The sequence below is a fragment of the Delphinapterus leucas genome, chromosome 7 (genome assembly GCF_059928025.1).
Source record: "Delphinapterus leucas isolate spDelLeu-1000000601 "Yukka" chromosome 7, BTC_Dleu_Yukka2, whole genome shotgun sequence".
NCBI lineage: Eukaryota > Metazoa > Chordata > Mammalia > Artiodactyla > Monodontidae > Delphinapterus > Delphinapterus leucas.
Window position 1 is genome coordinate 10,039,668 of NC_143135.1, and position 27,963 is coordinate 10,067,630.

At 47.8% G+C, this 27,963-nt stretch overlaps 2 protein-coding genes across 8 annotated transcripts; one reads left to right on the forward strand and one right to left on the reverse strand.

Annotated features, from left to right (window-relative positions):
* Positions 1-9,591: 9,591 nt before the first annotated feature.
* TMEM138 (transmembrane protein 138) lies at positions 9,592-15,746 on the reverse strand. 6 transcript variants are annotated; one of them, XM_089914729.1, is made up of 5 exons: positions 15,276-15,740; positions 13,486-13,750; positions 12,244-12,454; positions 10,860-10,935; positions 9,592-10,587 (listed from the first exon to the last, which is right to left on the reverse strand). In XM_089914729.1, exons 2-5 carry the CDS (start codon positions 13,611-13,613, stop codon positions 10,475-10,477), a joined length of 528 nt encoding a protein of 175 aa, XP_089770855.1. In that variant the 5' UTR covers positions 13,614-13,750; positions 15,276-15,740; the 3' UTR covers positions 9,592-10,474. The 6 variants fall into 6 exon arrangements, with proteins under 6 accessions (XP_089770855.1, XP_022447553.1, XP_089770853.1 ...); XM_022591845.3 differs by having other exon boundaries at positions 12,244-12,415; positions 15,276-15,727; XM_089914727.1 differs by lacking the exon at positions 9,592-10,587 and having other exon boundaries at positions 10,596-10,935; positions 12,244-12,415; positions 15,276-15,746.
* Positions 15,747-15,773: 27 nt separating this feature from the next.
* Positions 15,774-26,337, forward strand: CYB561A3 (cytochrome b561 family member A3). 2 transcript variants are annotated; one of them, XM_022591841.3, is made up of 8 exons: positions 15,774-15,989; positions 16,140-16,197; positions 18,254-18,361; positions 19,866-20,064; positions 22,848-23,056; positions 23,711-23,865; positions 24,594-24,750; positions 25,724-26,337. In XM_022591841.3, the coding sequence occupies exons 4-8, from the start codon at positions 19,881-19,883 to the stop codon at positions 25,745-25,747; spliced, it is 729 nt and encodes a 242-aa protein (XP_022447549.1). In that variant the 5' UTR covers positions 15,774-15,989; positions 16,140-16,197; positions 18,254-18,361; positions 19,866-19,880; the 3' UTR covers positions 25,748-26,337. The 2 variants fall into 2 exon arrangements, with proteins under 2 accessions (XP_022447549.1, XP_089770852.1); XM_089914726.1 differs by lacking the exon at positions 16,140-16,197.
* Positions 26,338-27,963: the final 1,626 nt, after the last annotated feature.

A 27,963-nucleotide genomic window follows, 5' to 3' on the forward strand; every position in this document is an offset into this window, starting at 1 on the left:
TGACCCAGCAATCCCACTACTAGGCATATACCCTGAGAAAACCAAAATTCAAAAAGAGTCATGTACCAAAATGTTCATTGCAGCTCTATTTACAATAGCCCGGAGATGGAAACAACCTAAGTGCCCATGATCGGATGAACGGATAAAGAAGATGTGGCACATATATACAATGGAATATTACTCAGCCATAAAAAGAAACGAAATTGAGCTATTTGTAATGAGGTGGATGGACCTAGAGTCTGTCATACAGAGTGAAGTAAGTCAGAAAGAGAAAGACAAATACCGTATGCTAACACATATATATGGAATTTAAGAAAAAAAAATGTCATGAAGAACCTAGGGGTAAGACAGGAATAAAGACACAGACCTACTGGAGGACGGACTTGAGGATATGGGAAGGGGGAAGGGTGAGCTGTGACAAAGCGAGAGAGAGGCATGGACATATATACACTACCAAACGTAAGGTAGATAGCTAGTGGGAAGCAGCTGCGTAGCACAGGGATATCAGCTCAGTGCTTTGTGACCGCCTGGAGGGGTGGGATAGGGAGGGTGGGAGGGAGGGAGATGCAAGAGGGAAGAGATATGGGAACATATGTATATGTATAACTGATTCACTTTGTTATAAAGCAGAAACTAACACACCATTGTAAAGCAATTTTACCCCAATAAAGATGTTAAAAAGAAAAGTTTTCTTTTGACTTATTAGTAAACTATAGAGAAAGTTGAAAAAATAAAAAAATAAAATAAAATGGATAACCAACAAGGATCTACTGTATAGCACAGGGAACTCTGCTCAATGTTATGTAACAACCTAAATGGGAAAAGAATTTGAAAAAGAATAGCTACATGTATATGTATAACTGAATCACTTTACTGTACACCTGAAACTAATGCAACATTGTTAATCTCCTATACTCCAATATAAAATAAAAAGTTAAAAACAAAAAAACAAAAAAAACAACATGCAGGGGCTTCCCTGGTGGTGCAGTGGTTAAGAATCCGCCTGCCAATGCAGGGGACACGGGTTTGAGCCCTGGTCCAGGAAGATTCCACATGCCGTGGAGCATCTAAGCCCATGCGCCACAACTACTGAGCCTGTGCTCTAGAGCCCACAAGCCACAACTACTGAGCCCATGTGCTACAACTACTGAAGCCCGCATGCCTAGAGCCCGTGCTCCACAAGAGAAGCCACTGCAATGAGAAGCCCGCGCACCACAATGAAGAGTAGCCCCCACTCGCTGCAACTAAAGAAAGCCCACACGCAGCAACGAAGACCCAACGCAGCCAAAAATAAATAAATAAAGTAAATAAATTTGTTAAAAAAACCCAAAACATGTGCAGGGATGCTAGGCCCCAAGGCAGGCTGCCTCTCCCAACATCCAGTGCCCTTGGTAAATCAATTATTTCTAGTAGGCTTTTGTGATTCTTTTCGGTTTTAATGTACATAATATCACATTATCAGAAAGTATAGTTTTACTTCTTCCTTTTCAATCCCTGTACCTTCAATTTCTTTTTATTACCTTATTGCACTGGCCAGGACCTTCAGTATAAAGTTGAATAGAAGTGGTGATAATGGATATTCTTGTCTTACTCCTAACATCAGGGGAAAGTATTTATTTATTTAATAAATTTATTTTATTTTTGGCTGCGTTGGGTCTTCGTGATCATATGCTTTCCTCCCTTTATTCTGCTAATGTTATGAATTACATTGATTTGCAAAGGTATAATCAAACTTACCTTCCTGGAAAAAACCAATATGGTTGTGATATTGAACAGAAAGGAGTTGACATAGCAGGCCTGAGATGCTATCCTTAGAAAGTCCTACTTGCAAGGTTGGCCTTTGCCTGGTGTCTGGGAACTTGTATTTCAGAAGGGTTTCCACCAATCCAAAGTGGCTCACTGTCTCTAAAATGTTAGTACAAACTATGTGCTTTATGCTGAACACCTGCTTCCTTCTGAAGTCTGGAATTTTGGTACATGCTAACTGTTCTTAGTTTGCAGAGAATTTTTTTTTTCTTTTTCTTTTTTTTTTTTGCGGTACGCGGGCCTCTCACTGTTGTGGCCTCTCCCGTTGCGGAGCACAGGCTCCGGACGCACAGGCTCAGCGGCCATGGCTCACGGGCCCAGCCGCTCCGCGGCACGCGGGATCTTCCCGGATCAGGGCACGAACCCGTGTCCCCTGCATCGGCAGGCGGACTCTTAACCACTGCGCCACCAGGGAAGCCCTGCAGAGAATTTTTATCATGAATGAGTGTTGAATTTTGTCACAGATACAGCTAATTAACGATCAAATGTTTTTTCCCCTTTATTCTACTGATTTGGTGAATTTCACTCATTGATTTTTAGGGTTTTTTTTTTTTTTTGCTGCGCCATGCAGCATGGGGGATCTTAGTTCCCCGACCAGGGATGGAACCTGTGTCCCCTGTGGTGGAAGCAGAGTCTTAACCACTGGACCGCCAGGGAAGTCCCTGATTTTTAGACGTTAAACCAACCTTACATTCCTGGGATAAACTCCACTTGGTCAGTCTAGCTGAAGATTAATCAACTAACTTTTCAAAGAATTAACTTTTAGTTTCGTATATTTTTCTCTATTATTTACCCATGTTTTGTTTTCTTCTGGTTGTACATTTAGCCTTCTTTCTTTCTACTTACTTTGGGCTTAATTTGCTCTTTTTCTAGTTTAATGTGAAAACTTAGACCGTTGGTTTTAGATCTTTCTTCTTTTCTAATGAAAGCTGCATCATATGCATTTAAAATGTATTTCATCACGATGTAGTTCAAAGTACTTCCTAATTTCTCTTATGGTTTCTTCTTTGATCGATGGTTATTTACAAGCGTATTATTTAACTTGTAAGTAATGGTTTCCTAGTGTGGCAGTTACCAACGTATTGCTCCTCAGCTCCGGATAAACACTTCCGCACCTATTCTGTGCTAATGGACTAGACTGGAAGCGTTTCTCCGTTACAGCGAGCACAATGTTAGGCTCTGTCAGTAAGGGCACTGGACGAACACTGCAGGAAGAAAGGGGCTTTTCTTCCTGGTTCCAGCGTGCTGTGTTTTGATTTTTCTTGCTCCTGCTGCACAGTCTATCAGAGGTGCATGTGTGTGGGGACTTCCACTGGTGCTCTGCCCCAGCTGCATGCCAAGGGGGTGTGGGGCTCACTGGTCTCTTAGGTGATCACCTTGCCTCTGCCTCACACCTGCAGCAGCATCCTGATCCCCTATGTACCCCTGCCCACCAGCTGCACCCCAAAGGGTTGTTTCCCAGGGATTTTCTGGCGTGGACACCACACTCTCCAGACTCTGCCTCTGCGGCAGTGCCCCAGTTCCTCTGTAACCCGCCCACCAGCCTTGGGTCACTTCATAAAAGTAAAGTTTCCTGGGGTCCTCCGAACAGAGACATGGTGTGCTCCTCAGGGCATTCTGCACAGCATTGCATCTGATCAAGATCCTCATTTCACAGCAAAGGAAGTGTGGCAATGGGCTTATACCTCACCTGGAATAAGGTGGTTTAATTGAAAAGTAGAATGGTTTACTGAAGACTCAGTTATGGGAGCAGCACCAGCTGGGAGACAACACCCTGAAAGGATGGGGCTTCTAATTTACAGAATGAAGTATGTCTTCGAATCAGAGACTATTATATGGTACTGTCAACCCCCTGGCCAGCACACATGGGTCCAGGAGTCAAGGGGTGGGAGAGGAATGACTCCTCTCACTATTATACCTAATAATGCACCCACAGAGTTTTTGCCTCTTATCCTGAGAAATCTGAGCCTGCTGATTTGGAGATCTTAGTTCCCAAGTGAGTAATACTCCATAAGGGGACACAACAATGGTACCATTGCCACCTGGCCAATTTGGGGTCCTTATGCCACTAAACCAATGCCCCCTCCCAAAAAGGGGAGGGGGTTCCAACCTACTGGTTGGAATGACTGATCTGAGTCCCAAGGGGAAACTGGGCTGCTGCTACACAATGGAGGCAAGGAGGACTGTCTGGAACCCAGAGGATTCTCTGGGGCACCTATTAGTAAATCCATGGCCGCCCCCAGAAGTAGGACTCAGATCACTTAGGAATGGGGGTTTGGGTCACTCTACCAGTTAAAGATCCCGGAGCAGCAGCAGAAGCTCTAGCTGAGGGCAAAGGAAATATGGAATGGGCAACTGAAGGAGAAAGCCATGGATATTAACTATGACCTTGTGAACGGTTACAAAAATGACCAATTACAAAAACGAGGGCTGTGGTAGCTTTGTGTATGTTTCTTTGCTTCTTGTATGCATGTGTTTATTTGTATATACTGACCATTTTCTCCTCTTTACCTCTCTATTTACAATTTGTTGGAGGTCAACTTTGTAATTTTTTTAAAATAAATTTATTTATATTTTACTTATGTATATTTGGCTGCATTGGGTCTTCATTGCTGCATGTAGGCTTTCTCTAGTTGTGGAGAGTGGGGGCTACTCTTCGTTGCGGTGTGCAGGCTTCTCATTGCAGTGGCTTCTCTTGTTGTGGAGCACAGGCTCTAGGCACACGGGCTTCAGTAGTTGTGGCACACGGGCTCAGCAGTTGTGGCATATGGGCTCAATAGTTGTGGCTCACGGGCTCTAGAGTGCAGGCTCAGTAGGTGTGGCGCATGGGCTTAGTTGCTCTGTGGCATGTGGGATCTTCCCAGACCAGGGCTCGAACCCGTGTCCCCTGCATTGGCTGGCGGATTCTTAACCACTGTGCTACCAAGGAAGCCCCAACTTTATAATTTAATCTTCAGGTAATAGAACATTTAGTGGGACCACGACAAAGTTTGTGGAGTAATTAATACAGTAATTAATACAGAAGTTCAAATATGTGTAGAATGGTGCATGAAAAAAGATGGACAATAGTTCCACATTCACCTGCAGAACCTGTCCTGCGATAGCGGTACTGGAATCAGCATTTCTCCCTTACAGTGAGCACTCTCTGTCAGTAGAGGGTGCTGGAGGGATACTGAAGGAACGAAAGGGCTTGTCTTCCTGGCTCCAGTGAGCTCTGGTGTGCTTTTCCTTGCTCACGTGCTGTGGTCTATTAGGGGTGCAAGTGCACTGTGTAAGGGGACATCTAAAATATCGGGTGGTGCTCTCCTCCAGCCACATGCCAAGAGAGGCGCTCCCTCGGCAACCTCGCAAACCTGGTCCACACCCGGTGACCACTTTGCTGTGGCCCTCCTGTCAAGGATATTGCATGTTCCAGGCCTTGCACCCGTGGCAACTCCGTAACTCTGTGCACTTGCCCCCTCAGCCTTGTTTATCTATGCCCTGGATTGTTCTTCCCAAAGCCCTCCAGGCATGGACAGCGTGTATGCACAGCGGTGCCCCAGTTCCATGTGTCTGCTCACCAACCTTGGCTTTTCTCCCCAGAGGGTAGATTCTCATGGTCCTCCATGCCCTGCGTGGACATCACACACTCCAGGCCTTGAGCACACAGGGCACTCCAACTCTTTTGGTGCACCTGCCCAACAGCCTTGGCTCATCTGTGCCCTGGAGGGTTGTTTCCTGGGATCCTCCCTATGTGGAAACTGTGTGCTCTGGGCTTGGTGCCTATAGGTTGTGTCCCTACGTTCCCTGTGCGCCTGCCCATCAGCCTCAGCTTGCCTGTGTCCTTGAGGGTTGTTTCTTGCCTGGCAACCGTGAACCAGCTCTGGCCTGGGCAAACCAGTGAACCTGTCCACCACCCAGTAGGCTGCCATGAGGTCTGAACCCCAGCCTTGGGGGTGGGGGACCTATGGTTTGTCCTCAGCCCTCAGGAACCCTTTTAGAGCTCTCTTTACATCTTTATAGTTCTCCTCTTATAATTTAATGATTCTATATATTAACCCTGCCATGTTTAAATTACTGGGTGGTTCTATCTCCTGATTGGACTTCAACTGAACCACCCCGGTGAGAAGGCAGCTGTTGCTCCTCTGTATGTGGTGTGTTGTTTTTCTCTTGCTTTCAAGATTTGCTCTTCATCTTTAGCTTTCAGTAATTTTGAGTATCACGTTCCTAGATGTGGCCTTTCGGTGTTATTCAAGGTGGCTTTGTGGAGTATCTAAAATCTGTAAATTTCTTTCATCAAATTTGGGAAAATTTTGACTGTTTTTTAAATATTTTTTTCTGCTCTCTTCCTAGGACTCCAATCACATATCTGTCAGACTGTTTGACCTTATCTAACTGGTCTGTGAGTCTTTTTTAAAAATCCTTTTTCCCTTTGTCCTACAGCATGGGTAATTTCTATTGGTTTATCTCCTAGTTCATTGACCCATTCTGTAATCACCTCTTTTGCTGTTAAATCCATCCATTTAATTTAAAAATTTTCAGTTACTGTGACTTTTATTTCCGGCGTTTCTATTTTTCAAGTCATTTGTTTCTATGCTCAGGTAGGTAGCTTGCCTATCTCCTTATTCACTGAGAACATACTTTCATTGCTGCTTTAATAACCTGGTATGTTAATTCCAGTATCTGGATCACCTCAGCGTTGGTGTCAGTTTTCAATGTTAAACTGTGGAGACTCTGGTTTCTATTATTTGTCTCCAAAGAGTGATGGTTCTTTTATTAGGCAATTAGCTTGGGTGGATATACAAGTGCAAATCACACTTATGGGGTGGCAGCTCCAATCTTAGTTTAGATATTCAGTCTTTAGCTGAGCTGCCTTGAGTCTGATTGAGACATTTGTGGTCCAGAGTCTGGGCAGAGATGTGGGCAGACAGAACTTGGGGATTCCCCTCTCTCTGGCTCTTCCCTTCTGAGACTCCCGTCTTTCCCTCCAGGGGCTTCAGCTGCCCTGGCTCAGTACTCATACTGTGATTTTCCACCAGCATATTGTACCTACCACTTTGTCAGCTGCTAAGTTACAAGCAGCAAAAACAGGGAGCTTTCTCTGCACAATCCTCTTCCGAGTGTGGACTCCCCACCAGACTTTCCGCTTCCCTTCATTCTCCAGTGTCTCCAAGTAGCTGTTTTTCGTATTATGTCCAGGTTTTACAGTTGTTGTTTGTGGAGGGGTCATTCCCAAGCATCTTAGCCATTATTAGAAGTCCCTAGGTGTAGTTTAAATATTTAATCTATTTCCTTCATATTTCCCTCTATTTCTTGAGCATATCAATCATAGTTTAAACTCCTTGTCAACTTTCTTCAATATTTGGCTCACCTGCTTCTATTTTCTACTTTTGCTCTGGTTTTAAATAATATCTCTTGACTTGCTAGTAATTTTTATTAGATCCAGAAATTGTGTATAAAAAAATTAGAGCATCTCTAGATGTTTTCTCTTCTACTCTTTCCTCTGCTACGCAAATGGAATGGGGGCCGATCACCTTAATCCACTCAGGGACTACATGGTCTGTGGCTACACTGTGAGTATGATAAGCCTCAGTCTACCTGTTTCACCTTGTTCCTAGTGAGGAGCCCCCCTGAGCTTGCAGCTGAAAGCCCTGTGTGTTCACCAGTCCCCTCCCCCGGTGGGTCCTGAATTCTAATCATCAGTACAGTAAGTGTGCCAAAAATTCGATTCTGCTTTTCAGAGGTTTGAAGCTTAGCTTTCCATAGCCTCTGGCCCTACACAGCTTCAGAATTTGGTAAGTATCTTGAACAGAAAATGTGTTGTTTTTAAGGCTCTTCCAGTCCCCAGCTTTGCTCCTCCAGTGTCACGAGAGCACTAAGCTCAGCTGGCTTATCTGGTCCCCGGCTGCAACCCTCTTGTCTGGGCCATGCTTGGATTCTCAGCCTCTTGCTCAAACCCCGAGTCAGCAAATGCTCCCACAGGAAAATGTGCTGCAAGCTGTCAGCTCACGTCTCTATGATTCGCTCTACTTCAAAATTTTAGGCCCTTTAATCCTCTTTCCTTCAGCAATTCTCTAAGGCCTTTTATAAAGACAATATTTACATTTTATCTGGTTTTTCTAGTTCTTGAGTAGAGCATTGGGCAGCCAGAAGCAACTCCATGCTACTAAAAGTCTCTAAGCACTTTTGAAGTGTTTATTTTCTTCCTCTGATCTTTGAAAACTGACTGTCCCCAAGCAGTCAATTTATATCACAACTTAAAAATATATTCCTACTGCTAAGTGAAAAAAAAAAAGCAAACTATGTTATGGCTTATTCCCCATAATCACAACTGTGTATAAAATATGAATACATACTGTCAAAGATTTGAAATAAATAACTGGGGTTGGATATGGCAATTTTTTCCTTCTGTAAAAATGCTTCTGAAATGTTCTGTTGTCTCTAAGAGGTATGTTAAATAAATGTAGATTGTCAAGGAGGGGAGGGAGAAGGAACTCGGTGGTTGAGATATAGCCGTGGGAAGAATAACTGCATAAAACTTTTTATAACTTGAATTTTGTATCACGTGAATGTATTAACTATTAAGGAAAAGAAAGAAAGGAAGAGAGGGAGGGAGGAGGGAGGAAGGAAGGAACACCAGCCCTGCCCCGAGACTCCTAGGGCCACAAAGTTCCGTTTATGCCGTGAGTGAGAAGCAGGCATTTGCTTGTACTCAGTAGCTGCGGACCACGGGGAATGGCCGAGCCCTGATTCCTTTTGCGACACAGAAAACTGCCTTGCAGGGACTGTGGTGAACAAAGGCGATTATAGTATTCCTGTTAAGAGCTTTTATGAAAATATTTTAAAAATTGGGCTATTGTCATCTTTTTGTACAGATGAAGGTATAGTAAGTATAGACAGTAGCTTCGTTAGGACTTTTTAGATTGCTTCTTCCAGTTATAGGATATGGGATCTTAGGTATTTTCTCTGAACACTGTACCTTTTGAAAAAAATATCTGATAAATCTGGACAGCATGGCTGATCAACTAGTCTCTCTTTCCCCAGAACTTCATTCTAGCCTTCTAAACCAGGGGTCAGCATACTATGGCCTGGGGGCAAATCTAGCCTGTTTTATATGGTCCTCAAGTTAAGATTAAATTTACATTTTCACATGGTTGAAAAAAAAACCAAAAGAAAAATATTTTGTAACATAGGTCATTCATTTATGTATCATCTCTGGCTGCTTTCATGCTACAAGATGTCGGAGTTGAGTAATTGCAACAGAGGCCACACAGCCCTCAAAATCTAAAATATTTACTATTTGGCCTTTTACAGAAAGTTTGCTAACTCCTGGGCTAGAGTATCTCCAAATAATGAGTTTCACAGAGCAACTTTCTGGGTGGGTGGGTAGACTGACTGAATTAATGGCCCTCTCTGTATCCATGTCCTTTTTTTTTTTTTTTTGTATCCATGTCTTTTGCCAGGAAACTTTGTAGCACTTTCCCAGACACTGGGCTCAGTCACATGACTTGCTTTGACCTATGGGAGTCTGGAGACACAATACAAGTAGAGGCTTGAAATGGGATTGCACACTAGGGCTTGTTCTCCTGCTCCCCTGCCACTGTCTATAAACAGACCCAGGCAAGTCTGCTGGAGGATAAGTCATGTGAAGCAGAGTCATTCCAGCTGAGGCCAGCCTAAGTTAGCCAAGAATCAAGGATCTCAAGATCATCACACCTGCCTGGCTGACCCACAGCTGACCACAGACACATGTGCAAGCCCAGCAAAAATTACCCAAACCCAGACAGATCAGCTGAACCCCAAGACTCAAGAGCCACGGAACTGTTTATTGTTATATGCCTCTGAAGTTTGGTGCTGGGTCTGTTACACAACATTATTCTGGCAGTAGAAAACTGATACTATGGGCACACAAACTTTTCTTTTGCCAAAAGAGTCTAGGGAACCTTTTTACTCTTCTGAAGGCAATTTAGGGCTCTGACAGGGGGAGGGACTGAATAAAACACAGAAGTCTGGAACTCCAGGGATGGGGGTGGGGCATCAAATTACATCCTGAATTTCATCTTGTCCTCACAGTGGGATTCAGTAAATATCCGTATTTGCTCTGTGGTTCAATCTGCCACTGGACCAAGTAGATGCTAAGGCTAGGACTTGGCATGTCTCTTAACCACGAAGAGATCTAGCGAGGCAGAGACTCCATCATTTATGGTAAAGAATTTACTTCCTATTTATAAAATGTAGAAAAAGTACCTTGGGTATAAAATCTAAATGTCTGAGGTGTGATCAGTCAGGAGCCCAGAAAAGTCACTCTTCGCATCCTTCAGTCATCAGTGTGTAGTGCAAACGGAACAGGGGCTGGGAGTTCCTCCTCTACTGGGCTCAGTGGAAAGCTTCCCCAGGATAAAGCCACAGAGCCCTCTGTGAGGAAGAGGGGTAGAGAACAGGAAAGGAAAGGGGGCAGAACTGCGGCAGGAGGCCGGGAAGGGATGATGTACGGGAGTCTGTATTAGGGAACACTTTCATTTGCTAGAGGGAGGATCTTCCTTCTCAACTGCTGAACACAAGTGGCCTGGGCCTGTCCTAGAAATGTCAAGCTGCTTCCTAGTGCACAGGGCTGACCATCCCCTCTGCAGAGCCCCAAATGTGGCTTCTGTCAGGAAGGAAAGGCATCCATCAGTGTGACAAGAAGTGGTCACCTTCGGACTTGCATGAACTCCTTGCGCAGCCATAAGGAGTCCTGATAGAAGCGAGGATCACCCAGTCTCACAGCCGTCTGTTTGTAGAAGTAACAGTATAACACTGCCGCTGTGGATAATAAACAGAAAAGAAGCCTCAGGGATGCTCCTGAGTATTTGTTTCAGGGTAAGAACATAACCGGACGAGGCTGAGGGGCTCTGCTTCACGATTTCCCAGTGACTCCCAGAAAGGGCAGAGGGCAGTGGTCTCTCCTGTTCTTGGTGTGGCTGTCCCACTCATCCCACGCTGCTTGTGATGGGCTGGGAAGCCAGGATCAAGGCCCTGGCTGCCAGAGCCACAGGTGGGACCAAAGTGAGGCCTGAGGATGCTCTGGTCCTTACCTAGTCTCTGGAATACAAATAACGTTTGAAGTCCATCTGTCCATACAAAGCGGTTGGAGTTTTTCCAGCGTAAGTTCTGAAGGAGATATGAGTACACAGAGAAATGTGAATGGCTAGATGAGGCCCTCACATCTCCAACTTGGTTAGCTGCAGAGATGCCACCTGGTTTAATATCAGGCTAATGCACCCCCGTTCTTTCTTTCCACAAGCCCAAGGAGTGCTTTTCAAAGGAACCTCAAGTTCCCTTTTTTTTTTTTGCTACAGAGGGAAAATTCTTGTAACTCTGAGGGAGGAAGTTTGAACTAAGCCATTTATTCCATTTCATCCCGTAGCCTTTGCCGAGGAGAAATGATACACATCATCTCAGGAGTTCAGCATGGTCACTGTCTTGCCTTGGAAATCTCAGGCTCAGTTCCTGTCAGATAAAGGCTTGTACACTCAGGGTTTAATCAGATTAACAGCTTCACAGTACAAAGCCAGGACTATTTTGGCTCCAGGAACCAGAGCAGAGACAATCCTCTCTGGGAAGCACCTTGAGATTTCGGCACTGCTCTGCTTCTTCCCTGTGAGCTCTAGTTCTCTCTGTGGAATCACAAGGGCAACCTAACGGGACGTTTGGTCTGAGAAGGCACATTTAGTAAAGAAATGACTAGAGAACCCTGAGGTTTTAATATGTTCCATAAAATGAGTACATGAGAAGCACATGAAATACCCAAAGGGATGGAAGAATTTGTGAAGCAGAAGAAATCTGAGGGAATTCCCTGGCGGTCCAGTGGTTAGGACTCTGTGCTTCCACTGCAGGGGGCAGGGGTTCAATCCCTGCTCAGGGAACTAAGATCCCACCAAGCCACGCCACGTGGCCAAAACAACAACAACAACAAAAAAACAAATCCGAAACCATGAAAACTAGATCTGCTCTCAGACCTATGTTAGAACCAAAGGGAGGCATCTTGGGGGTCGGTTTTCCTAGTGTAAGTGATGGGGATGCATCAGACGGCATGCAGCACTGAAGGGCCAGCGGCACTCCTGCCTATTTCCCATGGGACACTGATGCCTAAGAATATGCTGTACCAACACTCACCTGCCCAAACGGCTAACGATGAAACAGATTCAACTTCCTGTTTTAGCCCTGGCAGGCCTTTTGGGGCAAAAGTGAATTGAATGTTCCAGAAGTGTCCCTGGACTCTTGGATAAGGCTGTTCTTCAACATATAAGGTTAGATAAAAGTGCCTTATGAAATTCTCATGTGTCTAGCTTCAGGCTGGACCACATTCATCTCATCTGTTTCTTATCAAGGACTCTGTGAGATATAAACATCCAGAGATTCTGGGTTCCCACAGAAAAACATTCCTAGCCCTTTAAGGATTCAGAGCCTCACTCTTACCATGACCCAGACATGAAGGGAGATGCTGAGGGTGAAGTACACAGCTGTCAGGATGATGGTCCCTTTGAACTTATGGAAGAGAAGGTTGACGAGGCCAGCCTGGAAGACGAAGGTGTTGAAGAACATGAGGAAAACGATGATGATGTTGAAGAGGACTGCAATATCCTGGATGCTGCAGACACAGAAAACAAAAGGACGGCCAAATGGAGGCCTGGGGAGGACCCAAGAGCCAGCCCTGAGTCCTAAGGGACACCATGGAGTCTGTCCTTCCTTGTTATATATAGTCCTCTGAAACCCCCCCAGAGGTAGTTTGGGTTTTGGACCCCAAATGACACGAAGCTAAAACTACCCACTGGCCCCATCAGTTGAGTGGCAGTCTATGGACAAGGCTTTCCTGCTGACACTCCCCACTCAACAAAGCTCCCAGGCACCTGTGAGAAGCAGCTAGTTTCCTCCCTGTATCCAGAAAATGCCAGCCCTGTCTGTCACATAACCTGGTCCTGTCAGACGTTTTCCTCTAGCAAGACAGCAATGCACTTTCCCTCATCTGTGCATGCCTGGCTGCCTTAGTGCCATTCATGTCTCAGTGCAAACGTCCCCTCTTCAAAAAGACTTTTCTTTCACCCCACTACCTAAAGTAGCCTTTACCTCCCCACCCCAGGTACTTTATATCCATTGTATAACATTTATTACTATTTGAAATTACCTTTTTTTTTTTTTTTTTTTTTTGCGGTACGCGGACCTCTCACTATTGTGGTCTCTCCCGTTGTGGAGCACAGGCTCCGGACGCGCAGGCTCAGCGGCCATGGCTCACGGGCCCAGCCGCTCTGCGGCATGTGGGATCTTCCCGGACCGGGGCACGAACCCATGTCCCCTGCATCGGCAGGCGGACTCTCAACCACTGCGCCACCAGGGAAGCCCTACTTGACATTTTGTAACCCTCTTTCATGGCACTGTAAGACAATATTTCTACTCGAAGATAGAGAAAATGACAGTGTCAGCAATCTGGCCCTCATTTTCAATGTGCACTGCTCCCTGTGTCCCAAACCCTTGTTAGAGGAAGTATATCAAAACAGGCCCATGTCTATGGACCATGACATGTCTATGGACCATGGAGTACCCAGGACAAAGTACAATTTTATTCTCCCTGATATTTCTCTATTAATAACTTTAAAATGCTAAATTATGATTGTCGGGGACTTCAGACTGCTTGGGTTGAGCTGTCCCACCCACTGAACTTACATGAAGAGCACCAGCTGTATGACGGGAGCCATTCGGAGTAGCTCCGAGAAGGAATTGACAAAGAGGTCATAGGACAGCAGCAGGAACTGCAGGGAGAGCACCAGGCTATAGTTACTGGTCTGGAGCATCTTCCTTCTGCTATCTTGGGCCCCCAAGGGCACATTCCACAGTTCCCAGAAAGCAGTCCTAGTACTCTCCCAGGCACTGAGGGAGAAGCTATAGTTCCTCAGAATCAGAGCTGTTTCCCTTGCTCTCAGACAAGGGCCTACTGATGCAAAAAAAAAAAAAAAAAAAAAGGAGGTTAGAAATTCATTAATACATATTTACCGAGGACTTATTATGTACCAGGCACCATTCTAGGTGCTTGGGATACATCAACGAACAAAACCAACAACAACAGAAAAACCCCAACTAGTCACTCCTTCCAGGGACCCTCACCCTCAAACCTTTTTCCATGGCTGGAACCCTCTAGATGTAGAGCTCTTTCTAAACACTTTTGAGTCCAAAGGAATCTAGGGATACTACACACAGTGACTGTCTGGTCATGTAACAATACTAATTCTATTACTAACTGCAGCAACAAAACCTTTGTATATCACTTACAATATCGCTTACAATTCTAAGCGCTAACATTACTTAAATCTCTCAATAACCCTTGAGGTAGAAGACACACTACTACTCTCCCCATTTTACAGAGGGGACAATTGAGGCCCAGGGAGGTAAAATAATTTGTCCAAGTTCACATTGCTAATAAGTGGCAGAGCTAGCATTCAGATCTAGGCAGTCTTGGTCCAGAGTCTGTGCTCTTAACTGCTGTACAAAGCTGCCTCTTACATAACTGACAGGTTTACATGTAACTAGGCGGGAGAGGAAATAGTGCTCTCCTAACGTTTACGATTATGGTAGCAACACAGTGGTACCAGGTAAGGGGAGCTGAGCTTTTATTTTCATTTATTCCAAGACCCAGAAGCTGCTTTGGGTCCAGCTGGATCAAATCTATGAACAAATTTCAAAATGCTTCCAAGTGTTACAGAACGATTAAATTCATATCGGTAAAATGTTACAGTTTACAAACTCTTCATATTCATTTCCTTATTCATCCTACACCCATCTTGAGAAGCAGCAGTTCTTACGCTTATTACCCCACTTTACACAGAGGCTCTGCGAAGCTGCGGAACCTCGTCCACCTCACCTGATGGAGAAGTCCCACTTTAGTGGATGTACGAAGGTGCTTTTCTCTGAACCGAGTCTCCTTATTCATCAAACAATATCGATAGCTACCAGCTACATACCGACACCATGATAAATTTGTCAACCAGGACAATTTCCTTTAATCCTCTCAACTACTCTGCAAGGTGGGCAAGAATTATCCTCATTCTACAGGCAAGGTCACAGGGTCAGAGTTCCAGTCGTTCCTCCGTGTTGCAGGTGAGCAGAGCCAGGATTCAGAACTAGGTGTTGAAACAAAGCCCGTGCTCTTAACTACTACTTCACAGGCCACCACAGAAGGCTGCTGTGAGGATCCGTTATATAGAGCCGCCCACCGCCATCTCTACGGGAAGGATGACCATCACGTCAGGTTAGGGCAGCGGTGATTCCCAAGGTAATGAAGCGGTCTTCGCAGTTTGTCCACCGCTATCTGCCGCGTTCCCTCTGTCCCCTGAGTAATTTTCCTCACCCTTCCTAATCCACTTTAAAATAGGGCTTGCCTGAGCAAAAAACCAAAACCAAAGCAATTAACAAAATTCCGACTTCTGGCCACTTTACCCACTCCTCCTCAGCGTTCTCACCTAGAAGGCCCAACGTCGGTTGTCACGGGGACATCGTCCTGGCTTCCGGAAACCGGTTTTAAATTCCGGAAGTAGATGGGTGACGCGGGCTCCGTCTGCGCCGTGCTACCCGCGTGTCCTCGGCTTTTTCTCCCCGCTCTTTGGCCCGCTCAGTCGCCATGTTTGGGCCCCCGCATTCCTGGGCCCGCCCCTCTCTCAGCGTCGCTGCGCCCTGTTCCAGGGCTCCCAGCTGCGGGCCAAGGCCTCCCGCCTACCCCGCGTGCGGCCTTGCCGAGGGCCAGCCCCTGGCCAGAGGCTTCGCGTCGGCCCGAACATTTCCGCTTCCACGGAATCGAGGGGGTGGGGGGTGAGGGACAGGACCGATCCGTGACGGCGTTCCTGGTCCCTCGAAGCCCGGGCTTGGGGAAGAAACGCCCGTGGAGGAACTGGAGTTAGTGTCAGCACCTTGTCTGACGGCCACCCCGCGGCTCTGGACTTCATTTCCCAGGCGGCCGCGCGCGGGAAGCGCGCGCGACCGGAAGTGCTACAAGCCTATAAGGTGACAGAGCGGCCCCGCCAGTTGGCTGTAGAGCGGCTGTGACTGGTGATATCGGGCGTTCCTGAGAGTCTCTCACTCCATCTCCCAGGAGCCTCGGGAACTGCCGGTCCGGCGCCGGGTGGCAAGAGGCGGGTCTCGGAGACCCCAGCACCCCTGCGTTCCACTGTGGTTCGGGGGTGAGAAAGATCCCGGGCTGGAAGTTCAGGGACCTGGGTTCGAGTGCTGGCTCTGCTACTGCCTCGCTTCGCGCTGTCGCGACCCCTCGCTCGGCCTCAGTTTTCTCTTTTACGAAATGGACATCGTTCTCTGTGCCCTTACTTACACAGGTGGTGGAAGGAAGCTCTTTGGAAAGCACAGAAGCTCTTCGGAAGTCGCAGTCAGCAGGTGGAGCCCCTTGCCTTAATTTGCACCCAAGGTTAGCTGGGACCAAGGGATCTTGGTCCCGGCGGAGGAGTCAGGGATCGGTCCCCGGGTTCCTGGAAACCTACTCTGGACACCTGAGGCCGACCAGAGGCAGTACGAAGGGCGGGGCTGTAATCACTCAGGTGCTAAGGAGGGCCTTGCTTATCTACCTCCTGAGTGGAATTTAGGGCCCCTCACTCCTGAGTCTCTGGCTACGAAGCTGCGTTTGGAAGTGAGGAGTCCTTGGAGCACAGGGGGAGTGAACCTGGAGCCTTGTACCAGCTCGGCCACTCACCGTGGCCAAGTCACTTTCCTTCTTTGGGCCCTAATATTTTTGATCCGTAAGATAAGAGTTCAGGACTTGAGCCCTAAATCTGGTTCTCAGGATTCCTAAAGCCCGCACCATTCATCTGAGAAGTGGGAGCAACAAACAGACTTCCTGTTCCTTCATCTATTTGCACTTCTAAGTAATTGTGAAAGGGTTTGGAATAGAGCCTTTTCCTAAGGCTAGGGCCAAGTAGGATATACCCATTTCCTACACCAGGGCCTGATCTGTTTTAGTGCAGCCTGGGAGAATCCTTTTTGCTAAGGGATTGAGAAGTATATTAGGTTGGAGAGTAGACTCCTTAGATCAGGATCAACAAACATGACCCACAGGCCAAATCTGGCTGGCCTAAATGGCTTTTACATTTTTCAATGATTGAAAAAAAAAAAGAAAATGATATTTTGTGACATGTGGAAATGATATAAAAACTGAAATTTCTTTGTCCATAAATAAAGTTTTTCTGAACATAGCTCATGTTCATTTGTGAAGGTATTATTTATGATTGCTCTTGCAATACATCAGCAGAGTTGATGACATAGTTGTGACAAACCGTATGGCCTGCAAAATCTAAAATATTTACCATTCTGGCCCTTTACGGGAGTTTGCCGACTTTTGTCTTAGAATGCGTCTCTACAAGTGAGGGCAGAATAGGACTGGTGGGCACATCCTGAAATCTTAGCACATCCTGTTCTCTTGGAATAAATGAGAGGATATTCTTAGCATTTGGATTGCAATTTTCACTGCATTCTTCCTTTTTCTCTCCTTTTGCTCTCTATTTTGAGCAGAGGGAGGGCTTGTCTGTGTACTGTTGGTAAAACATTCCAGCCATCTGTTAGGGAAGTGTCCCCATTGTCTTTTACAAGTCTGTCCCAGAGCAGTAATCCAGGACCTCTTCTAGGGGGGTAGATGTGGTCCCTTTTGGATTATATTTTCTTTTTTCCTCTTACAAAGGGAGGGGGAAAAAAAGCAGATACTATTCAGTGGATGGAGCCTGCTGACCGAGAGCTCCTTTGTGCTGACACTTCACTGGGGGGATGATTGAACCTCTGGTGACCTGAAACTTCTGCTGCCCTTACAGGAACTAAGGGGATAACTCTTGAGGCTGGGTAGCAAATCTCTGAGCTCAGTAGCTAAGGTAGAAAGCTTCCAGAAATCAGGTGGCATGGTTTTCTCTCTCCAACCTCCTGGAAGCTTATTTTTTCCCCCAGACCTCAGATCTTACTTTCTCAGAGATTACTGCCACCTTGGATCTCTTTGTGAGAGCTTAGCATCTGTTTGCGGTTAGGTAGACACCTGGCATGGAGAGAGCTGGCACGACATGGAATTGGGGCCCCTGAGAGGCCTGGGCAGCCATGGGGGCCATGAGCTTGAGGTTTTTGTTGTTAGGATGAAATGCTGTAACAATACTAAGAAAATTATAATACTGTACTCTCACAATGTCCTTACATACATTTTCTCGACTCTCTGACAACCTGTGGTCACATTAAAAGCATGGGCTTTGAAATCGAATAGACAAGGGTTTGAAACTCCCTGCCCACTTACTGGGTCATATTTAGTCTGTCTGAGCCTTAGTTTCCTCATCTATAAAATGGGGATAACTCCACATGGGGTTGTGAAGATGAGTAGATGGGATCGTGTGTAAGGTTCTGGTGTGGTGTCTGCTCATAGCTGCCTTTCAGTAAGTTATATCCTATTGCCATGGCTTTCTTTCAGATGAGAAGACTGAGTCCTACAAATGTTAAGTGAGTTGCTTAAGGAGCCTCAGAGCATAAGAATTGGAGTCCAGGCCACCACTCTGTCAGCCTGCCACTAGGTATAAAGGTGAGGGTCAAGTGTTCTATCTCCTTGGGAGTTCTTGATTTTAGGGGCCTCTTCTCTGTTAGCTGGTTCAGATTGAGGGACCTCAACTGCAGGAAGCCACTGTGTCAGCTTCTTGGCCTAAGTCCACGGGGCAGTGTGCCTGCCTTGAGAGCTGTGCCCATGCTGAAAGCAGGGGTGTCCTGTGGCTTTGCAGACTGCCTGCCACCTCACGCCCACTTGCCTGGCTTTTTTTTTTGCTGTACGCGGGCCTCTCACTGCTGTGGCCTCTCCCGTTGCGGAGCACAGGCTCCGGACGCGCAGGCTCAGCGGCCATGGCTCACGGGTCCAGCCGCTCCGCGGCATGTGGGATCTTCCCGGACCGGGGCACGAACCTGCGTCCCCTGCATCTGCAGGCGGACTCTCAACCACTGCGCCACCAGGGAAGCCCTGCCTGGCTTTTAAGAGCAGCTGCTGGGCTTCCCTGGTGGCGCAGTGGTTGAGAATCTGCCTGCTAGTGCGGGGGACACGGGTTCGAGCCCTGGTCTGGGAAGATCCCACATGCTGCGGAGCAACTGGGCCCGTGAGCCACAACTACTGAGCCTGCGCCTCTGGAGAGGCCACGATAGGGAGAGGCCCGCGCACCGTGATGAAGAGTGGCCCCCGCTTGCCGTAACTGGAAAAAGCCCCCGCACAGAAACGAAGATCCAAAACAGCTAAAAATAAATAAATAAATTTTAAGAGCAGGTGCTTAGGGGGCTAGGCATTCACCATGCCTGAAACCAGGGTTGGTTTCTGAGTTTATCAGGAACCTCAAGATAAACTCTTGCTTTCTAGATCATGAGTTCTTGCTTCCTCTTTTCTCCTCTGGACTTTCCCCAGAGAAGAGAAAGCAGAAGTTTCAGGTCTGGAGACAGCTGGGGGCTTTTGCTCAATTAAAGGTGTGGCGAATGGGGACTCTGAAGGCCCCACGTTACCTCCCAATGGGAGGATTAGCCCATAGAGGTCACAGTCTGGGGAAGAACTTTGCTGCAGAAGTGGGATCCTATAGCACTTTCTCCCAAGTGGCCTAATGGTAGTGTGAAGATTGTGATTTTTGCCTCCTTATGTTAGAACTGAAGCCCTGGGCATTTGTGTGATCTCGCCTGGATTTTGATTTCTGTCCTTTCTTTTCATGGGGAGTGGGGTTATAATTCTTTACCTTCTGGTCCTGTGAGGGGAGGCGCATCCTAGGGCTCTGGATCTAGAGCCTTGGCGTCGAGCCGCAGCGGGGGAGGCCTCTCTCCAGGGCCAGCCCTAGGCCCAGGCTGGCTGCGCCGTATCCTGCCAGGTGCTGGGGCGGGGCCTCACTCACTGTTCGTAACCAGAGATTGGGTTCACCCAGCCGTCAAGGCTTCATGGGACAGTGCCCAGGCTGATAGCAGGGGAACCACCCTTCCGGCCAAGAGCAAGGTCAGTGTTACCTCCTTTAGCCTGCGTGTGGGGTGCGCCTGAGCCAACAGGGACGTGTGGTTTCCGCTTTCTCTAGGAGTGCTTGATCAGAATGGCTGTGGGATGGTTTTATCTGTCCGTCTTGGCGCTGTGCTCCCTGGGCTCCATGTGCATCCTCTCCACCATCTATTGGATATGGTACTGGCAAGGTGGCTTTGCCTGGGATGGCACCGTGCTCATGTTCAACTGGCACCCGGTGCTCATGGTTACAGGCATGGTGGTGTTCTACAGTGCTGGTGAGTACAGGTCAGCAGAGGAGACATGGTGTGTGTGGCCCGGGCTCGTACAGGGCGGCGCTGTCCCTCTCCATCCTGGCCTTTGTTACTGTCGGGTTCAGGGCTATGGGGGTGGGGTGGGGTGGGCTGTTTTTGGGCCCAGGTGTCATGTGGAGGAAGAAGTCGTGCGAACGGGAGCATCTGAGAAGGGTAGCTGCATGGATACTCTTGGATGGCGGTTGGCGAACTTTTTCTGTTAAAGGCCAGACAGTAAATAGTTTAGGCTTTGCAAGCCCTATGATCTATGTTGCACCTACTCAGCTCTGCTACTGTGTTGTGAGAGCAGCCAGAGACAACACGGAAACGTGTAGCTGTGTTCTGATAAAACTTTATTTATAGTGGTGGGGGTGTGGAGAGAAATAGGTGAGGGAGAGCAAGAGGTATGGACTTCCAGTTGCAAAACAAATGAGGCACAGGTACAGTGTAGGGAATGTGGCCAGTAATTATGTAATATCTTTGTATGGTGATGATCATAGCTAGACCTATCATGGTGATCATTTTGAAATGTACGGAAATATTGAATGACTGTGTTTTGTAACAGGAAGTAACATAGTGCTGTAGGTCAATTATACTCCAAAAACAAACAAACTCATAGTAAAAGACAGCAGATTTATGGTTACCAGGGGGGGGGGGAGGGGGAATTGGATGAAGGCAGTCAAAAGGTACCAACCTCCAGTTTTAAGATAAATAAGTACTAGGGATGTAATGTACAACATGATAAATACAGTTAACCCTGCTGTATGTTATATATGAAAGCTGTTAAGAGAGTAAATCCAAAGAGTTGTCATCGCAAGAAAAAAGTTTTTGTCTATTTTTAAAATTTTGTATCTATATAAGAAGATGGATGTTCACTAAACTTATTGTGGTAATCATTCCATGATGTATGTAAGGCAGACCATTATGCTCTACACAAACTTATGCAGTGCTGTATGTGAGTTATATCTCAATAAAACTGGGAAAAAATAAGTACAAATTTTAAAATTAATGTTATTTAAAGTATTATTTAATATCAAATATAATTTGATAATAGCATCCATAAGCATTAATTACCTAGGCATAAATCTGACAAAAGCCATATAATGGTTCTACAGAGAAAAATATAAAACTGTATTGAAATTAAAGAAGCCCTAAATAAATGGAGGGATATACTACTGTGTAAGTGGATTGGAAGACTAAACATTGTAAAGATGTAAATTCTCCTGAAATCGTTTTGTAGGTTAATTTCAACCCCAAGGCCTCAGTGCTTATTTTTGTGAAAATTGACAATCAGACTGAATTATCTTGAAATGCAAAGGGCCAAGATTAGTCAAGGTGGTTTTGAAAAAGAGCGAAGTTGGAGGGCTTACTCTCCCGTCTATTCAGGTTTATTATAAAGCTACTGTAATTAAGACAGCGTGGGACCTACTGTATAGCACAGGGAACTTTGCTCAATACTCTGTAATGGCCTATATGGGAAAAGAATCTAAAAAAGAGTGGATATATATAAATGTATAACTGACTCACTTCGCTGTACACCTGGAACTAATACAACATTGTAAATCAACTGTATTCCAATTAAAAAAAAAGTGTGGTAGTGATAAGTGAATAGACAAGTGAGGAAAGGTGGCTCTGCAGAGCTGTGGGACAAGATGTTCTTTTCAATAAATGACGTTTAGCCATATGGAGTAAAAACACTTTATTCATGAAAATCGGCAGCGGGCTGCACCTGGCCTGTGTGCGGCAGCCTGCCAGCCCTTGCTCTAGGGAGCGGGGGCTGGAGCCTCCGTGGCACAGTCAGGGCCGTACCTGAGGGGTCTCCTTACTCCTGCCAGACCCATCCTTGCCCCGTGCATTCAGAGGCAGGCCTTGGGGCCCAGGTGAGTCTCATTTTCGCCACTTGTAAAATGGGAATAATGACGTTGATAATAGCAGCTTACCCCGTGCACTTTGGATACATCCTCCCACTTTTGTTCTTACGGGAAGCTTGTGAGGCTCTGTTGTTGCCTCCATTTTACAGATGAGGAAACTGAGATTTAGGAAGATGCCAAATAGCTGAGAGGAAGAACCTGGATCTGGACCTCGGTTATCTAACCTTAAAGCCTGTGTCCTCGACAACTCACTCCAGTTGTGAGAATTCATTCAGTTAGATGAAATAATGGATGTGACGTTGCTTTTCAACCTGTAAGACTGCATACAAGTGGCATTTATTATTGTTATGACAGAATGGCAAGTCCATGAAACCTGTTCTACCCACCCCCCCCCTTTCTTAAATTGAAGTATAGTTGATTTACAGAGTTGTGTTTTCTGGTGTACAGCAAAGTGATTCAGATATATATATATGTGTGTGTGTGTGTGTGTGTGTGTGTGTATATATATATATGTATATACACATATATATGTATATATTTTCCGATTTCTTTCCAGTATAGCTTATTACAAGATACTGAATATGGCTCCCTGTGCTCTGCAGTAGGGACCCACTGTTTATTTTATGTAGAGTAGTTCGTATCTGCTGATCCCAGACTCCTAGCTTGTCCCTCCTCCGGCTCCTCCCTTTTGTCATGGTCCTTGTCTCCCCTCTTCATGGTTGATGGCTATACCAGAAATGATGCAAGGATGGAAGATGCTGAGGAGTTGATACTGATGTCCTAGCATTTCCTTCTTTTGTTGGGAGGCTGTCTGGGATCACGTCAGGGTAATTCCCCTAATGCACGGGTGAGCACAGGGGAAGAGGCCGAGCCCAGGGACTGCTCTCTCTCCTACAGCATCACTGGTCTACCGACTGCCCCAGTCATGGGTAGGGCCCAAGCTGCCCTGGAAATTCGGCCACGCAGCCATGCACCTGCTGGCCTTCATCCTGACTGTACTGGGGCTGCATGCCGTCTTTGACTTTCACAGCCATAGAAAGATCCCCAATCTCTACTCCCTGCACAGCTGGCTGGGCATCACCACCGTCTTCCTCTTCGCCTGTCAGGTGGGTACTCTCTGTTCTCCTTTGGATTCCCACAGCTGCCAGCTCTCGTTGGGGATTCACTTCATCAGCACCAAATATCCCTTCTGCTTACTGCCTGGAGACGGCCTTGCAGGGCACATCCTGTAGAATCGGCAGTTTGAAGGGCTGTGGGAGATTGGTGGTTCCCGAATTCACCCTGTTCCAGCTCTTACCCCTCACACGGCCCACCTGTGGTGCTGGAGCGCTCTAAGCTAACTCTGTCACAGCACGCACCACACTGACTGTAAATCATCTTTTCTGCCCTCTTCTCTCCCCCCTTTCTGTGAACTAGAAGCAATTCTAGAAGTAGTATCCGTATTCTGATGTCAGCCCTGTACAAATGAGTTTTGTGAGCCAGGACAGGAAGGAAGCAGAGACAAACAAGGATGGCTGGGTTTGCAGGAGACTGGGGATAGCTAAGCATTTCATGTAGGTAACATTCCTACATTCCTTTGTGTAAGACAAACAGACCCCAGTGAGGAGGCTAGGTGTGGTGCTGGGGCAATGCCTGGTGGGAGGTTTGAGCTGGGAGATAAGGGCAAGGGTTCACTGATGGGTAGGAGGCACTGGTGGGTGGGATGACCTGGCGTGCCTTTGGTCACACACAGTACAATCAAGTACTTCCTGTGTCCACAGTGGTTCTTGGGCTTTGCGGTCTTCCTGCTGCCCTGGGCGTCCGTGCAGCTGCGCAGCCTCCTTAAACCCATCCACGTCTTCTTTGGAGCCTCTGTTCTCTCTCTGGCCATTGCATCTGTCATTTCCGGCATTAATGAGAAGCTTTTCTCCAGTCTGTGAGTGGGACGGCGCCCCCAACTCTAAGGTGGAGGGGAAGGAACAGGGTCTTCAGAAGATGCACTCGATGATCATAGGACCCATCCAAGGGAGGGAAGCTTTTGGGATGGGGCTCGTTCCTGATCTGGAAGGTTAATGGAATCGGTCTTTCTTTAGGCTGAGATTGGTACACTGGTCAGCAAATACCCAGCATCAAAGCGATTTAGAACCTACTCTGTGGCAGAAACTATTCTAAACATCTTAAATTTAATCCTCTAACTGCCCTACAACATTTGTTGTCATTGCCACTTATACATTAGGGAACAGAGGCACAGAGAGGTTTAGTAATGCACCTAAGGGCACACAGCCAGTAAGTGGAGGAGCTTTGTGTTAGGACTAGAGGCTGCATGCCTAACCACTCCCATTCTCCGTTCTTTGAAGTAGTGGGGGTGCAGTGAAAAGCAAACAAGATTTGAGGTCAGACCTGGGTATAGATCTTGGCTGTGCCATTTCCTAGTTATGTAACTGGAAAAGTTCATTTCATGTCTGGGAGCTTTAGCTTCCTCACAGGGAAAAAGCATTCTGCAGACACTTGTCATGGCAGAGACTTGGAAAGTATGTTAATATTCCAGGTCACAGCAGGTCCTGGGAAGCTTTTCTTATCCTCTGTTAGTGGCACTGAGTCTCACATTGGGCAAAAACAGGTAGAAAAGTTTCTTGAGCGCCCACATTGTTTTGTCATCCTCAGGAAAAATGGCACCAACTCGTACTCCAGGCTGCCCAGTGAGGCTGTCTTTGCCAACTGCTCTGGGATGCTGGTGGTGGTCTTTGGGCTGCTGGTGCTCTATATCCTGCTGGCTTCGTCTTGGAAACGCCCAGAGCTGGGGATGCAGGCCGAAAGACAGGTATGGGGTTTTGGTCTCCCATTCCAGGTTGGGGTAGGGCCGAGTCTAGGGAAGGGTCACCCAGTAAAGACTTGGGCTTTGCCGGGAAGACCAACCCAGTAACGTGGTGGGAAACCAAGGTGCTTGAAGGTGGGGTTACGCTGGCTGACGGGGGCGCACCAGTGGCAGCCCAGCACCTCCTGGCCGTTGCAGCAAGCGCAGCTGCTCGGGCTCAGGCTCCTGGGGGCCTGTCCGCTGGGAGAGGGTGGGGGTTACTCCCCTCCCCAGATTGCTGTGGTTTCACGAGGGGAAGTGTAGCCTTGTCTTCTCCAAGGACGGGCTTGCGCGTGATGAGGGGTGTACGGTAATTTCTCCTTCTTCGGCTTTAGGGTTCATCTAGTGGGATGGGAGCGTTATCTATACTTCTTCAGCTTTAGGGCTCATCTAGTGGGATGGGAGCTTATCTATACTTCTTCGGCTTTAGGGTTCATCTAGTGGGATGGGAGCGTACTTCTTCGGCTTTAGGGTTCATCTAGTGGGATGGGAGCGTATCTATACTTCTTCGGCTTTAGGGCTCGTCTAGTGGGATGGGAGCTTATCTATACTTCTTCGGCTTTAGGGTTCATCTAGTGGGATGGGAGCGTATCTACACTTCTTCAGCTTTAGGGCTCATCTAGTGGGATGGGAGCGTATCCATATTTCTTCGGCTTTAGGGCTCATCTAGTGGGACGGGAGCATATCTAGCGGGTGCTTGGTGACGGTTTGAGTGCTTGCAGCACGTTTTGCCTGTTCTTGGCCACGCAGGCACCTGAGGGACATGGTGAGATGGGGTGTGTATTGGCTGAGGGGCTTTGGAGCTTCTCTGAAAGGTGTGGTGGCGTGGGCTGGGACTCGCCCTGCAGGTTGGGGTCTGAACATATCAGGCCTGGCGTGACTCCTTCAGGTCAGGGGCCATTTATGCCATTAACCTGCGTGCATCTGCCTGTCTTTCCAGGCCCTGTTGCACGGCGGGGAGTGAAGCAGGAAGGCGCTGCCAGGAGCGGTTGGTGGTGCGGTCTGGACTCCTTCAGAAGCTCTGCTCTCCCTGGGGCTCTCGTCCAGTCTCCCCTCGTCTCCGTGGTGGACCTGCTCTCTCCACAGCTTGCTGCCCACATGCTTTCCTTGGTGGCTTTGGCTTCTCCACCTCTTCCTGGCATTGACTTCTCAGGTCGTTCGTTTACCCCAGGCCCTCCTTGCCCTGGCTGCTCACGCCGCTCCTGCTTGCGTGAAGTCAGGCTCATTTCCCCTCACACCCCTAGGGATGTGGCAGAGAACCCCGAGAGCTCAGATGACCTGGGAATCAAGTGCAGTACGTACCGTGAAAAGTGAGGGAGCCGATGCTTCCTCAGCTTTCCCTTGAAGTTTAGGCCGCTGCGCTGGGCCAGGCTTCATCTGCTCTGTTACCTCCATCCAGCCCATCTGGACACGAGGCTGGGCGGGAACACGGTGACGCGATGGAAGGACAGGGGAGAACGGCAGAGCTGCTTCTGCAGAGGAGAAGCCAAGGAGCTGGCTGCCCGTTGCTGTTGTTTCCCGTCGCTGCATTGTGTCTGCGTGCGTTGTATGTGCCCTTCTAGCTGCTGCTGCATCTGGGGCCTGGATCCCGGCCCTTCCCTATGACTGATGTGCTGTCGGACAGCCTTATGAGCCCTGGTAACCTGCTCTCCCAAGAACAGCCTGTCCCACGGAGGAGTAGCAGGGGTGCCTCGAGCCTCCTTTCCTGTCCCTCATCGGGTCCAGGCTTGCTTGCCTGTCCCCAGGCAGGTTCAACCTTGCTCTCTCGGCAGGGCACTTGCTCAGCTATTTTCACTCTCCAGCTTGCCATGAAACGTGCCAAAGTCATGGTGCATTGTACCCAGCAGAGCCCTGGGAGCTAGGCCACCTCCAGAGGCGTTCCTCATTGGGCGTCCAAGTGCCTCACTTGCCCCCACGATAGCTACGTGCGTGGCACACCCAGTCTCGGGTGTGATGCCAGTGTGCCGCCGCTCTTCCAACGAGGCTGTGGTGGCGTCTTGCTCCTCTCCTAAGTGTTGGCACTGCCTTCTCCAAACAGGCCCTGCCAGGTCCCAGGCTCCATACTGCTGTGCTCAGGTGACAAGCAGCATGACGACACCTGGGGTGCCGAGTGGGCCTTACCCCCTGGCAGGGGCCATGAGGCTGACTGTCCACCCCACCCCACGTGGCCAGATGCTGGCAGGAGGACCATGACAGAACTTCTCAAGTGGCTGAAGCCCTCAGAAGCCACTGGGATGACTGCCAGGCACCTTGGTCATAGGACCAGCTCCCCCTCTTTGCACATGGGTAGGCATTTCACTTATGAAGCTTGATTTTCATTAAATGTGTTTTTAAGAATCAAAGCCTTCTCTGCTGAAATGATACTGTGGTTAAGTGAGCTCTGGGCAACCTGCAAAAGCCTCGGGCTAGTTCTGACCCTCAGACCCGGAAATGGGCAGACCTGAAGACACCAGAGAACCACATGACTGTCTTCTTAGGATCACATGTGACTCCTGGTTCGTGAGCGTGTCTTTACTAGTGAATGGCCCTTGAGCACTTGATTATCTTACAAGGAAGGAGCTGTTTCCTATTTCATAGTCTGAAACACAACACTCAAAAAGGGTAAGTGACTTGTCCCAAGGTCACCCAGCCAGGAAGTGGCAGAGTTGGGATCCACAGCCCAGGTGTCTGATGCCAGTTTCCTTCCCAGCTGCTGGGTGTGTGCATCTGTGCACACTGATAACTGTGCCTTGTGGTCAGGGACCTGTGGTGTGGCTGATGGACAGGGGACCCTGGGCAGAAAAAGGGAAGCCGAGGGGCTGAGGAAGCCTGCAGCCAAGTTTGGGCAAAGTAAGTGGTGGCCCCCTTCCAAGTGTGATGAGCTGAGGCCACCTGGTGGTAGAGCAGACGACTCAAGGAGTTGGATGCATGTATCCGTGATGCTGGTAACTCCCAGTGAGTACGCCCCTGGACTGCTGAGGCCATTATCTTCACCAGTTCATTTGAATCCTTTCCACGTGCCCATGAGGTGGGCACCGTTCGGATTTTACAGATTCTAAGAGGCTAAATAATAGGCCTGAGTTTATGTAGCTAGTCTGAAGCAGAGCCAGGATTCAAAGTCACATCTATGTCTAAAGTGAATCCATGCCAGTGCCTTTAACTGCCCCCTGCGCCAAGTATGGGCCAGGTGTGCGCTGTGCG

Coding starts and splice junctions, on each gene's coding strand:
- TMEM138 (XM_089914727.1), bottom strand. CDS start 13,613: ATGCTCCAGACCAGTAACTATAGCCTGGTGCTCTCCCTGCAGTTCCTG. Junction 12,416..13,485: donor ATACAGCTGGTGCTCTTCAT/GTAAGTTCAGTG, acceptor CTGTGTCTGCAG/CATCCAGGATATTGCAGTCC. Junction 10,936..12,243: donor CCCTTCATGTCTGGGTCATG/GTAAGAGTGAGG, acceptor TATCTCCTTCAG/AACTTACGCTGGAAAAACTC.
- CYB561A3 (XM_022591841.3), top strand. CDS start 19,881: ATGGCTGTGGGATGGTTTTATCTGTCCGTCTTGGCGCTGTGCTCCCTG. Junction 23,057..23,710: donor TCTTCCTCTTCGCCTGTCAG/GTGGGTACTCTC, acceptor CTGTGTCCACAG/TGGTTCTTGGGCTTTGCGGT. Junction 23,866..24,593: donor GAGAAGCTTTTCTCCAGTCT/GTGAGTGGGACG, acceptor TGTCATCCTCAG/GAAAAATGGCACCAACTCGT.